This window comes from Heptranchias perlo, chromosome 21, assembly GCF_035084215.1.
Source record: "Heptranchias perlo isolate sHepPer1 chromosome 21, sHepPer1.hap1, whole genome shotgun sequence".
NCBI lineage: Eukaryota > Metazoa > Chordata > Chondrichthyes > Hexanchiformes > Hexanchidae > Heptranchias > Heptranchias perlo.
Window position 1 is genome coordinate 32,221,719 of NC_090345.1, and position 15,438 is coordinate 32,237,156.

Sequence of the window (15,438 nt, forward strand, 5' to 3'; positions counted from 1 at the left end):
GCAGGACTGTCATATGAGGAGAGATTGGGTCGACTCGGCCTGTATTCACTCGCGTTTAGAAGAATGAGAGGGGATCTCATTGAAACATATAAAATTCTGACAGGGCTAGACAGACTGGATGCAGGGAGGATGTTTCCCCTGGCTGGGGGGTTCAGAACGAGGGGTCACAGTCTCAGGATATGGGGTAGGACATTCAGGACTGAGATGAGGAGAAATTTCTTCACTCAGTGGGTGGTGAACCTGTGGAATTCTCTACCACAGAAGGCTGTGGAGGCCAAGTCACTGAATATATTTAAGAAGGAGCTAGATAGATTTCTAGACACAAAAGGCATCAAGGGGTATGGGAAGAGAGCGGAAATATTGAGATAGAGGATCAGCCATGATCATACTGAATGGCGGAGCAGGCTCGAAGGGCCGAATGGACTACTCCTGCTCCTATTTTCTTTGTTTCTATGTTTCTATGTTTGAAGAGGTAACAGAAAGGGTAGTCAATGCAGTAGAAGTAATAGATTTGGATTTTCAAAAGGCCTTTGATAGGTACCATATAGTAGATTCATGATTAAGGTCACGGCATATGGAGTCAGGGGACAAGTAGCAGAATGGATAGTAAGCTGGCTACAAAACAGAGAGTACGGGTGAAAGGTAGTTACTCAGACTGGCAAAAGATGGGAAGTGGTGTTCTACAGGGATCGGTGCTGTTCATAATTTACATAAACGATTTAGATTCGGGAATCGGAAGTACAATTTCAAAATTTGCGGACGACACCAAACACTCTAGAAAAAAGATTGAGAGGTGACCTGATAGAGGTCTTTAAGATTATTAAAGGGTTTGATAGGATAGACGTAGAGAAGATGTTTCCACTTGTGGGGGAGACCAGAATTAGGGGTCATAAATGTAAGATATTCACTAATAAATCCAATAGGGAATTCAGGAGAAACTTCTTTACCCAGAGAGTGGTTAGAATGTGGAACTCGCTACCACAAGGAATAGTTAACGTGACTAGCATAGATGCATTTAAGGGGAAGCTAGATAAACAGATGATGGAGAAAGGAATAGAAGGATATGCTGATAGGGTGAGATGAAGTAGGGAGGGAGGAGGTTCTTATGGAGAATAAACATTGGCATGGATCTGTTCGGCTGAATGGACTGTTTCTGTGCTGTACGTTCTATGTAATTCTATGTAAACATGTCAAAGCCCAGCACAAAAGATGAGGCTGAAATGTTTGCAGGTGTCTTTAGCCAAAAGTGCACAGTAGATTATTGTACACAGCCTCCTCCCGAGGTTCCCATAATGATAAATACCAGCGGCCGACCAATTTGGTTCATTTTGTTTTGTACAAGCTAAACTACTGTTCCAGAATTATTTACAAGTAAAATGATACACAAAAGCAAAAAGATACTGGCAACATTTTAAACAGCACAATTCTTATATAAGAGAACTGGAACCAGTCAGCTATATTTCTTTTTACAGTTTCTTGGAACAATGCAGTTCCCTTGGATAAACTAATCTAACTTTTTCTTTCCTTGGTACACTGTCATTCTCTCAAAGTGTATCTTTTGGGATAAGGTGTTGCACAGAGAATATGTAAGCCTTCTGTGCCCATGGAACCAAACATGTTCTGCCAGAACTAAAAACTAGCAAACATAATGGAGACATTTATCCCATGAAACCTTTGATATTAAGCCATTGGAAGGATACATGACACATCCAGGGCTTCTTGTAAAAGATTTAAATAAAACATGTTTTAGAATGTTCTTATAAATGTGACCTGCAGATTATTTTGGACTGTAGCTGATGAGATGACTCTTAACTCCCAAACTGCAAATTAGGTAGAACGTGTATTATTTACTGGCCATCAACAAAAACTGGACACAGTTAATGCTTCTCCTGGTATTCACTATTCCACTCATAGCTGAAGGCTGATTCTGCAATTGAAGTTTAAGTAATTAAAATCATAAATTGACTGTAACAAGACAAACTACACCTGGAAAGTTCATGGAAACGAGTTTTGATGGCAACAAGTTTGCAAGAAAGCGCTCTGTTCCATAAAAGATGAATGCACTGCAGCTTTGCATCACTTCCTCCCATTCTGCATGACTGTGAAAGAAAAAAGGAAAAATTGTTGATTATTCTAGTTTGACAACAAAAATGTGTAATTTGGAACTTCAGGCTAAACAGAAATTCAGATAATGGTTACAATTATGTGGCGATAAATCCATTAAAGCAAATATTTACTGTATTTCATAGTGATGAAGTATGTCAAATTTTGGAGGATAATAAATGTAACTCAATTTTAATATATTAAAAAATGAAGGATGCTTCAGGACCAAGAGATTGATTAAGAGGGGAAAAATAGAGTATGAGAGTAAACTTCCAAGGAACATAAAAGTGGACTGTCAAAGCTTCTACTAGTATGTAAAAAAAAGTGAAGATAAATGTAGGTCCCTTACAGTCAGAAATGGGAGAATTTATAATGGGGAACAAGGAAATGGCAGAGCAATTAAACAAATACTTTGGTACTGTCTTCACGGAAAAGGACACAAATAACTTCCCAGAAATGCCAGGGAACCAAGGCACTAGTGAAAAGGAGGAATTAAAGGAAATTAGCATCAGTAAAAAAAGTGGTGGAGAAATTAATGGGACTGAAAGACGATAAATCCCCAGGGCCTGATAATCTGCATCCCAGAGTACTAAAAGAATTGCCGTGGAAATAGTGGATGCATTAGTTGTCATCTTCCAAAATTCTATAGATTATGGAACAGTTCCTGCAGATTGGAGCATAGCAAATATAACCCCACTATTTAAAAAAGGAGGGAGAGAAAACAAGGAACTACAGACCGGTTAGCCTAACATCAGTAGTAAGGAAAATGCAACAGTCTATTATAAAGGATGTGATAACAGGACATTTAGAAAGTATCAATGGCATTAGACAAAGTCAACATGGATTTATGAAAGGGAAATCATATTTGACAAACCTACTGGAGTTTTTTGAGGATGTAACTGGTAGAATAGACCAGGGAGAATCAGTGGATGTGGTTTATTTGGATTTTCAGAAGGCCTTTGATAAAGTCCCACATAAGAGGTTAGTGTGCAAAATTAAGGCATATGGGATTGGGGGTAAGATACTGGCATGGATTGAAAATTGGTTAACAGACAGGAAACAGAGAGTAGGAATAAATGGGTTTTTTTCGGGGTGGCAGGCAGTGACTAGTGCGGTACCGCAGGGACCAGTGTTTGGGCCCCAACCAGTCGCAATATATATCAATGATTTGGATGAGGGAACCAAATGTAATATTTCCAAGTTTGCTGATGACACAAAACTAGGTGGGATGGTGAGTTGTGAGGAGGATGCAAAGAGGCTTCAAGGCGATTTAGACAAGTTGAGTGAGTGGACAAATACATTGCAGATGCAGTATAATGTGGATAAATGTGAAGTTATCCACTTCGGAAGGATAAACAGAAAGGCAGAGTATTGGAAAATGTTGATGTACAATGGGACCTGGGAGCCCTTGTACACCAGTCACTGAAAGCAAACATGCAGGTGCAGCAAGCAGTTAGGAAGGCAAATGGTATGTTTGCCTTCATTGCAAGAGGATTTGAGTACAGGAGAAAGGCTGTCTTACTGCAGTTATACAGGGCCTTGGTGAGACCACACCTGGAGTATTGTGTGCAGTTTTGATCTCCTTACCTAAGGAAGGATATACATGCCATAGAGGGAGTGCAGCGAAGGTTCACCAGATTGTTTCCTGGGATGGCAGGACTGTCGTATGAGGAGAGGTTGGGTTGACTCGGCCTATTTACTTGAGTTTAGAAGAATGAGAGGGGATCTCATTGAAACATATAAAATTCTGACAGTGCTAGACAGACTGGATGCAGGGAGGATGTTTCCCCTGGTTGGGGGATCCAGAACGAGGGGTCACAGTCTCAGGATACGGGGTAGGACATTCAGGACTGAGATGAAGAGAAATTTCTTCACTCAGAGGGTGGTGAACCTGTGGAATTCTCTACCACTGAATATATTTAAGAAGGAGCTAGATAGATTTCTAGACACAAAAGGCATCAAGGGGTATGGGGAGAGAGCGGGAATATGATATTGAGATAGAGGATCAGCCATGATCATATTGAATGGAGGAGCAGGCTCGAAGGGCCATATGGCTTAGTCCTGCTCCTATTTTCTATGTTTTTATGCTTCAAATTTGGAACAAAAATTGCTGAAAAGGCCATAGATCAAGATCTATATTTCTCCTTAGGAATTCAAAAAGTCTACTTAATTGCCAGACCTTATAGGGGAGAAGGAGTCTTCCACATTCAAAAATAGAGACCTTTGTTCAACTTCGCACCAATTCTGACTTTTAAACATCCTATTCTTCTACTGTGTTTCAATTTATTAGGTGTCCCTAATAATGGGTTTTGCCCATGTAGACTTGACACTAATTGTTCTATCTGGCCAGCAGATTCCAAAAATCGGTTTCTGAAATTATTTAAATTTTTTTTCAGTAACTGACATTTCTAATGTCCAATTTAAGAGTTTAAACAAATTTTTAAAAACATTACATATTGCACAATATCATGATTAAATTTATCAATTGAATTGTTTTTGTGTCTTTTAATTCCTTAATTAAACTTTTTACTTGAAAGTCAGAGCCTCTCCTTGGATTCTGCATGGCCTTAAATACAATCATTCCATCCATTCATCCTCTGTGGTACCCCTCTATGGTCCCACCTGGTCATAGTTTAATTTCTTCTGTTCTAACATAACCAATGCATCTCCCACAGTAGCTTCTCGTTCTAAGATTACATGGCCCCCTCCTATTCCTCATCTGCATGTTGGTGCTGCGTGAGATTATCCATCAGCATTGGGTCAGCTTACATATATATGCCAATAACACCGAGTTTTACCTGTCACCCTCAACTCCACAACTGTTGCTTTGCTGTTCAAATTTCTATCTGACCAAGTTGTGGATGAGGTAGAATTTCTCCAGCTCAACACTGGCAAAACTGAAGCGAACCTGTTTCCCTCCTTTCAAAAACCCACACTTTAGCCCTCAATTCTATTCCCTTTCCTATTTCTGACTCAATCTGAATCCAGTGGTGTGCAGCTTGATATCCTGTTTGAACCCGAGTTGAATCTTTGGTCTATCACCAAGACTGCCTATTTCCATCTTTGTTACATGGCGTGCCCCTCTTCCTACCTCAGTTCCCCTGCTGCAGATACTCTCTTCCCTGCTCTTGTCACCGCTAAGCTCAATTTCTCTAATATCTGCCTTTCCCACACAAACTCTAACTCAATCAGAACTCCACTGCCCATAGATATATAAAGGCAGGTAACATGTATAGTAATTATCAGCAGGGTACAACCAAAGGTGTAACTGAGCATTCCTTCAGATCATTTACCTTCATTATTGCATGTTTTGACAAAATTGGACAATCAATAAAAAACACAACACACCTTGGGACATACTCACTGCCCATAACTCCATCCCAGTGTGCTGTAAACTGCGTACTGTATTTTTCCATTATTGTTGTCATTACTGTCACAGGACTGAATGCTTCTAGAAAAAGTACAAACAATTTAGCTGAGTATACTTCAATTCTATCCCACTAATTATATAATGCATTTAATAATTTTCAGATAACAGTGTTCAATTTATTCAGTACAAGTATCCAATTATTTTATGTACAAAACATAAGATTACTTTAGTGTTAATGCAATAGATTTTGTAGGCATAGTTTGAAGTACTCAATTTCATTTAGGGTAGAGGTTGGAAAAACCCATTTATAAACAAAATTAAGCAATATTTAATGGCATGGTAGAATATATGAAGTTGCTTAAGTGACATTGAAAATGCAACAAAGTGCTTCAGCCTCAAGCTCAAACAAACACCGCCACTACACCAATGTGATATGTTTCTATTCCCTACTGTATTACTGGAACATAATGGGGCACAGCCCTTCTGGACTCACACCCCCCCCACCATCCTAACTGGCTAGTAACTTTGGGTGTTTGCTAAGGATGGCTCAGGGTTTATTGCCTTTATCATATCATTTTTACATTGGATGTTCTGGTATTTTTGAGTCACTTCAGATGGACATGTGGGATTTCAACAAATCCATTAACTTATCCATTTTAGCGGTCCTCAATTATCCTCTGTCATTCTAGGTGAGTATTAATTTTACCCTGTGATATGGCCACTACTGATGTAAGGCAGACTGGTCTAGTTACCTGACTATCCTTTTTTTTTAAACCTAGAATTAAACAAATGCCCATGTAGAATGAAAAAGAAGCAGACTTAAATTTGAATCAATGATCGTTCTTAATTTATATAAAGAGAAACTAAAAGTGTTATTATGTCTAGCACTCATCCTTCACACTTCAGACATCACACCTAATATAAAATGCAATCAAATCCCAACTAAATAATCTTAAAAAAATATATCTTCGGATAACCTTGAGAAGTTGTTGAGATAATGAGCAGCTGCCTATCTTAAAAAGAAATTCCAACAATAACTGACCTTTAATTAATTCTAGATTTTAGTTATATTACTTCAAAGGGAGTACCTGAGCAGTACCTTAAAGGGACAGGGCAGGTTAGCAGCTAAACATCACAACTATGCTCTACCATACTGCCCATCAGGAAATGCTTGCAATGTTAAACAAATATTTTGTATCTGTCTTCACAGTAGAAGGCACAAAAAACATACCAGAAATAGTGGGGAAACAAGGGCCTAACGAGAGTGACGAACTTAAAACAATTAAGATTAGTAAAGAAAAGGTATTGGAGAAATTAATGGGATTAAAAGTCGACAAATCTCCTGAACGTGATGGCCTACATCCTAGGGTTTTAAAAGAGATGGCTGCAGAGATAGCGGATGCATTGGTTTTGACCTTCCAGAATTCCCTAGATTCTAGAATGGTCCTCGTAGATTGGAAGGTGGCAAATGTAACCCCGCTATTCAAGAAAGGAGGGAGAGAGAAAACAGGGAACTGTGGGCCAGTTAGCCTGACATCAGTAGTAGGGGAAATGCTGGAATCTATTATTAAGAACGTAGTAACAGGGCCTTAGAACATCATAATATGATTAGGCACAGTCAACATGGTTTTATGAAAGAGAAATGGTGTTTGATAAATCTATTAGAGTTTTTTGAGGATGTAACTAGCAGGGTAGATAAGGGGGAAACCAGTGAATCTGGTATAGGATTTTCAAAAGGCATTTGATCAGGTGCCACACAAGAGGTCATTACACAACATTAGTGCTCATGGGATTGGAGGTATTAGCGTGGATTGAGGATTGGTTAACGTACAGAAAACAGAGAGCAGGAACAAACGGGTCATTTTTGGGTTAGCAGGTGTAACTAGTGGGGTGTTGCAAGGATCAGTGCTTGGGCCTCAGCTGTTTACAATCTATATCAATGACTTAGATGAGGGGACCTAGTGTAATGTATCCAAGTTTGCTGACGATACAAAGCTAGGAGGGAAAGTAAGCTGTGAGGAGGACGCAAAGAGATACAGACAGGTTAAGTGACTGGGCGAGAAGGTGGCAGATGGAGTATAATGTGGAGAAATGTGAAATTATCCACTTTGGTAGGAAGAATAGAAAAGCATAATATTTTTTAAAAGGTGAGAGAGTAAGAAATGTTGGTAGTCAGAGGGATTGGGGTGTCCTCGTACACGAATCACAGAAAGTTAACATGCAGGTACAGCAAGCAATTAGAAAGGCAAATGGTACGTTGACCTTTATTGCAAGGGGGTTGGAGTATAAAAGTAAGGAGTTCTTGCTGCAATTATATAGGGCTCTGGTGAGACCACACCTGGAGTACAGTTTTGGTCTCCTTACCCAAGGATATACTTGCCTTAGAGGGGGTGCAACGAAGGTTCACTAGATTGATTCCTGGGATGAGAGGGTTGTCCTATGAGGAGAGATTGAGTAGAATGGGCCTATATTCTGTGGAGTTTAGAAAAATGAGAGGTGATCTCATTGAAACATATAAAATTCCCAGAGGGTTTGACAGAGTAAATGATGAGAGGCTGTTTCCCCTGGCTGGAGAGTCTAGAACTAGAGGTCATAGTCTCAAGATAAGGGGTCAGCCATTTAAGACTGAGTTGAGGAAAAATTCCTTCACTCAGAGGATTGTGTATCTTTGGAATTCTCTACCCCAGAGGGCTGTGGATGCTCAGTTGTTGAGTATACTGAAGACTGAGATCGATGGATATTTGGACACCAAGGGAAACAAGGGATATGGTTATAGGATGGGAAAGTGGAGTTGAGGTCGAAGATCAGCCATGATCTTATTGAATGGCGGAGCAGGCTCAAGGGACTGTATGGCCTACTCTTGCTCCTATTTCTTATGTTTTAATACTAAGGGACATTAACTACTAACACAATAAATTGTTTTGTTAAATATATTTATGCAGGGAAACCTACTTACAGGGAATCTGATCTAACGTGGAGTACTTGTTTTTCTTTGGAACTTAACATGTATTATTAAAATATAAAAGGACATTTATACTCTTACCTGAGTCACTGGTTTCATCATAAGGATCTACAATATCTGACAAGTCAAGTTAAGGTTAAACATGGAATGCAAATGTGAGGTCATCCACTTTGGATCAAAAATGGATAGAACAGGGTACTTTCTAAATGGTAAAAAGTTAAAAACAGCGGATGTCCAAAGGGACTTAGGGCTTCAGGTACATAGATCATTGAAGTGTCATGAACAGGTGCAGAAAATAATCAATAAGGCTAATGGAATGCTGGCCTTTATATCTAGAGGACTAGAGTACAAGGGGGCAGAAGTTAAGCTGCAGTTATACAAAACCCTGGTTAGACGGCACCTGGAGTACTGTGAGCAGTTCTGGGCACTGCACCTTCGGAAGGACATATTGGCCTTGGAGGGAGTGCAGCGTAGGCTTATCAGAAATGATACCCGGACTTCAAGTGTTAAATTACAAGGACAGATTACACAAATTGGGGTTGTATTCTCTGGAGTTTAGAAGATTAAGGGGTGATCTGATCAAAGTTTATAAGATATTAAGGGGAACAGATAGGGTGGAGAGAGAGAAACTATTTCCGCTGGTTGGGGATTCTAGGAGTAGGGGGCACAGTCTAAAAATTAGAGCCAGACCTTTCAGGAGTGAGATTAGAAAATATTTCTACACACAAAGGGTGGTAGAAGTTTGGAACTCTCTTCCGCAAACGGCAATTGATATTAGCTCAATTGCTAATTTTAAATCTGAGCTAGATAGCTTTTTGGCAACCAAAGGTATTAAGGGATATGGGCCAAAGGCAGGTATATGGAGTTAGATCACAGATCAGCCATGATCTTATCAAATGGCAGAGCAGGCACGAGGGGCTGAATGGCCTACTCTGTTCCTATGTTTCTTTGTTCCTATGACTCATAAAGGCTGATTTTACAGGTCTGCACTGCCACTCAACAGCACATATGGATTGTTGCTACAAAATCATGGGCAGTGTGCCTCCAAATTTCTGATATGCACTGCCCACCACTGACTTTCTCTGCCAGCAGTGTGGACGTGTAAAATCGGTGATGAAGTGTTTGATCTTATTTCAGTAATTATACCATTTAAAATGTTCATAATTAATATCTTTATTGTCAAAGGGGGGGAAAACAATACAGGAAGCACTTTCACTCTTCTTTGGATTGCTGTTTTTCAAAGCCCAGAGAAATGGGATCTATTTTGACCCAATTAGTTAAAAGTAACTCTGACCTAAGGCAACCTAGAGCAATGGAACCAATGGAATTCATAATTATTACATTTTTGCACATGCCATGTCAAAACAAATCTTAGCAAGAGCATGAAAGAGAGGATAAGTGAACCACTTTTAATTCAAATAATTTGAGATGAAGATGTATGACTTCCTTAAAACAAAACAAACAAAAGTATTAATTGAGATACAGTGAGATAGTGGTCAAAAGCAGGGATACTGATTGATTTTTCACCCCCTAAGCCAAGGAATGCTGAAGTCAACTGCATCACCTTCAACACCATCTTGGCTGAGATCAATTAACTAACCACAGACCAGATATCAAACCTTTAAAATACATGGTTTATTAGTTTAGTTAAAATATTGGAGAAACAAATGGCAGACAAACGCTTTAATATGCAATTTCAATCCCAGTGATGTTTTATGGAACTGTGTGAAGTGTTCCAGGTAAGTGCTTTGCAGACAGCCTCCAGAGGAATCCCCTGTATGAAACCCCAAAAGCTAAACACTGCACAAAAAATGTAAATTCATACTTTTCCTCATGGGTCCTTACATAGAATGTATAGCACAGGAACAGGGCATTCGGTCCAACTGGTCTATGCCGATGTTTATGTTCTACACGAGCCCTCTCACCTTACTTCATCTAACCCTATCAGCATATCCTTCTATTCCTTTCTCCCTCATGTACGTATCTAGCTTCCCCTTAATTATATCTATGCTGCAGGAATTCCTCAGGGCAGTGTCCTAGGCCCAACCATCTTCAGCTGCTTCATCAAAGACCTTCCCTCCATCATAAGGTCAGAAATGGGGATGCTCGCTGATGATTGCACAGTGTTCAGTTGCATTTGCAACCCCTCAGATAATGAAGCAGTCCGAGCCCGCATGCAGCAAGACCTGGACAACATCCAAGCTTGGGCTCATAAGTGGCAAGTAACATTCGTGCCAGAAAAGTGCCAGGCAATGACCATCTCCAAAAAGAGAGAGTCTAACCACCTCCCCATGACATTCAATGGCATTACCATCGCCAAATCCCCCACTATCAACATCCTGGGGGTCACCATTGACCAGAAACTTAACTGGACCAGCCATATAAATACTGTGGCTACACAAGCAGGCCAGAGGCTGGGTATTCTGCAGCGAGTGACTCACCTCCTGACTCCCCAAAGACTTTCCACCATCTACAAGGCATAAGTCAGGAGTGTGATGGAATACTCTCCCCCTGCCTGGATGAGTGTAGCTCCAACAACACTCAAGAAGTTCGACACCATCCAGGACAAAGCAGCCCGCTTGATTGACACCCCATCCGCCACCCTAAACATTCACTCCCTTCACCACCGGCGCACAGTGGCTGCAGTGTGTACCTACCACAAGATGCACTGCAGCAACTCGCCAAGGCTTCTTCGACAGCACCTCCCAAACCCGCGACTTCTACCACCTAGAAGGACAAGAGCAGCAGGTACATGGGAACTACAACACCTGCACATTCCCCTCCAAGTCACACACCATCCCGACTTGGAAATATATCGCCGTTCCTTCATCGTCGCTGGGTCAAAATTCTTTAACTCCCTTCCTAACAGCACTGTGGGAGAACCTTCACCACACGGACTGCAGCGGTTCAAGAAGGCGGCTCACCACCACCTTCTCAAGGGCAATTAGGGATGGGCAATAAATGCCGGCCTCGCCAACGACGTCCACATTCCATGAACTAATAAAGAAAAGATCGCACAGTGTTCAGCTCCATTTGCAACCTCTCAAATAATGAAGCAGTCCGAGCCCGCATGCAGCAAGACCTGGACAACATCCAGGCTTCGGCTCATAAGTGGCAATTAACATTTGCGCGAGACAAGTGCCAGGCAATGACCATCTCCAACAAGAGAGAGTCTGACCACCTCCCCTTGACAATCAACGTCATTACCATCGCCGAATCCCCCATCCTGGGGGTTACCATTGACCAGAAACTTAACTGGACCAGCCACATAAATACTGTGGCTACAAGAGCAGGTCAGAGGCTGGGTATTCTGCAGCGAGTGACTCACCTCCTGACTCCCCAAAGCCTTTCCACCATCTACAAGGCACAAGTCAGGAGTGTGATAGAATACTCTTCACTTGCCTGGATGAGTGCAGCTCCAACAACACTCAAGAAGCTCGACACCATCCAGGACAAAGCAGCCCGCTTGATTGGCATCCCATCCACCACCCTAAACATTCACTCCCTTCATCACCGGCGCACTGTGGCTGCAGTGTGTACCATCTGCAGGATGCACTGCAGCAACTCGCCAAGCCTTCTTCGACAGCACCTCCCAAACCCATGACCTCTACCACCTAGAAGGACAAGGGCAGCAGGCACATAGGAGTAATGCCACCTGCACGTTCCCCTCCAAGTCACACACCATCCCGACTTGGAAATATATCGCCGTTCCTTCATCGTCGCTGGGTCAAAAATGCTGGCCACAGCAGCGATGCCCACATCCCATGAACGAATAAAAAAAACTGCTATTTGTCCTAACTACTCCATGTGGCAGCAAGTCCCACATTCTAACCACTTTCTGGGTAAAGGAGTTTCTCATGAATTCCTTATTGGATTTATTAGTGACTATCTTATATTTATGACCCCTAGTTTTAGACTCCCCCACAAGTGGAAACATCTTTTATTCGTCTCCTCTCTCAAATCACTTCACAACCTTAAAGACCTCTATTAGGTCACCCCTGAGTCTTCTCTTTTCTAGAGAAAAGAGGCATAGCCTGTTCAGTCTTTCCTGATAGTTATAACCTCTCAGTTCTGGTATCATCCTAGTAAATCTTTTTTGCACCTTCTCCACTGTCTCTATATCCTTTTTATAATAAGGAGACCAGAACTGTGCACAGTAGTCTGTGTGATCTAACCAAGGTTCTACATAAATTTAACATAACTTCTCTGCTTTTCAATTCTATTTGTCTAGAAATGAACCCCAGTGCTTTGTTTGCACTTTTTATAGCCTAATTTATCTGTGTTGCTACTTTTAATGATTTGTGAATCTGTATTCCGAGATCCCTTTGCTCCTCCACCTTTTTAGACTCTTATTTTCCAAGGAGTGTGTGGTCTCCTTATTCTTCCTACCAAAATGCACCACCTCACACTTATCTATATTAAAATTAATTTGCCATTCTGCAAGTTTATTAATGGCTTCCTGTATTTTGTCATGGTCTACTCAGTGTTAACTATACCCCCCAATTTGGTGTCATCCGCAAATTTTGAAATTGTACTTCTGATTTCTGAGTCCAAATCGTTTATGTAAATTATGTAAATGAACAACAGTGGTCCCAGCACCGATCCCTGTGGAACACCACTTCCCACCTTCTGCCACTCTGAGTAAATACCTTTAACCCCTACTCACTGTTTTCTGTTTTGTAGCCAGTTTGCTTTCCATTCTGCTACTTGCCCCCTGAATCCACACGCACTGACCTTAGTCATGAGTCTACTATGTGGTGCCGAATCTAAGTATATTACATCTACTACATTACCCTTGTCTACACTTTCTGTTACTTCTTCAAAGAATTCAATAAGGTTGGTCAGGCATGACATCCCTTTTGAAATCCGTGCTGATTTCTTTAATATATTTTCAGTCCTGCCCTGCTACAGAGTAATACGGAAAGATCACTTTATTTCACCAATTCACCAACAACTCCTTAATAGTCAGGTTTCCTATCGGCTAATTTCCAGAAAAAGCAGACAACTGTTTAGAATGACCAACTTCTTTCAACCTTTGTAAATTGAGACAGCATAAGGTACTTTATCACTATTATCCATACCAGAGGTGAACAAAATTCCTAAGCTGCATTATTATAAACCTTATGTTAAAGTAAAATACATGTTAGTTTAGCTGTGATAGCTGTGAACAGAAAAGGGCTTCAGAGTTGTACTTTATGTCCTGTGACAGAATTGTATGACCCCTAGTGATGGAACAAACTGTCTTTGATGCCTTTCTGCTTGGGCAACACCGCACTGTTAACATACACGTTGGTCTCCAAGTCCCTTTATCTCATCACTACCAAAGCCATGCTCGGCCTTTACGAAGGCTACCTGGGATGGCTATATGAAACTAGTAGAAAAAGCAGTTCAACGAGTTCCTGTGAACGCAGCAAACTACGACATGTTTATCAACCTCCTTAAGGTTGCCACGAAAAAGTTCATTCTTTGATCGTACACATGAACTGAGGAGCAGGTCTGGAACTGGACTTCTATACAGGACAAGCGGGCCTGGTTTCTTTACCGTTGGGCACAAGGTAGATCATGCATCCTAGGTGGTCCAGTGCATAGAATTACATGGAATTAACAGCACAGAAACAGGTCATTCAGCCGAACTGGTCTGTGCCGATGTTTATACTCCACACAAGCCTCCCCTCACCCTATTTCATCTAACCCAATCTGCATGTCCTTCTATTCCTTTCTCCCTCATGTACTTATCTAGCTTCCCCTTAAAGGCATCTATGCTATTCACCTCAACTACTCCACGTGGTAGCAAGTTCCACATTCTAATCACTCTCTGGATAGAGGCACGTCATGGTGGATCACTTCCTCTCGAGTCTCTGCAGAGAAAGTTCATACCAATCTACTGTCCAACAAGCAGCCACATTGTTGTAGGGAGGCTGTCGGTACAGAACAGTATTTGAGGGCTGAAAGCTAGCATTTGGCACTGATAGTTTACCCAGTAATTTTGACAGTTAGGTACTTCTTTTAGGCTTCCCTGATTCTGATATTGCAATAAATGTCCCTTAGGTTATCTGCAGCTGGTTAGACATCCAGCCATACTGCCTGGATGATCTGCAGAAGGGGGAAACCTTGAGATCCCAAGCCATGTGACTGGAGTTGCAGTCTTTATGCCTATATCTTAGCAACTGTTGACCCTAATCAAGTTCATCATATTAAAATAAGGAGAAGTTACATTGAAATATCATGACAATAAATATGCTCAAAATAGTCATGATTATAAAAGATAATAAGCCTATTGCTGCTAATGACAATAATTGAGTTACTTTTTTCACAATATATTTTACTATTTCATTAATCATATTATATAAATTATTTAACAGGTTAAAATTGTTTCTTTCAAAGAAACATTCAACATTGAAAGGATACATTTGAAGTTGTGAGTATCCACTGGCAAACAGGTCGATGGTAAAACACGATCAACTGATACCTGCAATTCAAACATAAAGGAAAACAAGTATCACAACTATCACAACCACCACTCAGGTTATTATATTCAGTAAAATTCAGTAATTTAACTTTTGCTTTAAGTTTTATTGACTACATTAATGTTTTATATCCCCTGGTTTAAAATAGACAATGGGAGCCAAAACTGCTCACTCAAATAAATGGAATCCTGCTTTAACAGAGAGTAGGGATAAACGGGTCATTTTCAGGTTGGCAGGCTGTAACACTTGGGGTGCCGCAAGGATCAGTGCTTTGGCCTCAGCTATTTACAATCTATATTAATGACTTAGATGAAGGGACCAGGTGTAATGTATCCAAGTTTGCTGACGATACGAAGCTAGGTGAGAAAGTAAGCTGTGAGGAGGACACTATGAGTCTGCAAAGGGATATAGACAGGTTAAGTGAGTGGGCAAGAAGGTGGCAGACGGAGTAAAATGTGGGGAAATGTGAGGTTATTCACTTTGGTAGGAAGAATAGAAAAACACAATATTTTTTAAATGATGAGAAACTATTAAAT

At 40.8% G+C, this 15,438-nt stretch overlaps 1 protein-coding gene across 1 annotated transcript in view; it reads right to left on the reverse strand.

Annotated features, from left to right (window-relative positions):
* LOC137340238 (cilia- and flagella-associated protein 46) overlaps nucleotides 1–15,438 on the reverse strand; it is a 303,329-nt gene that overhangs the window by 31,741 nt on the left and 256,150 nt on the right. Inside the window, exons 53-56 of the mRNA XM_068002660.1 lie at nucleotides 14,844–14,904; nucleotides 8,517–8,552; nucleotides 5,452–5,554; nucleotides 1,987–2,099 (exon numbers count right to left, since the gene is read on the reverse strand). Of these exons, the coding sequence (XP_067858761.1) occupies nucleotides 1,987–2,099; nucleotides 5,452–5,554; nucleotides 8,517–8,552; nucleotides 14,844–14,904 (313 nt within the window). The remainder of the gene's footprint in view (nucleotides 1–1,986; nucleotides 2,100–5,451; nucleotides 5,555–8,516; nucleotides 8,553–14,843; nucleotides 14,905–15,438) is intronic.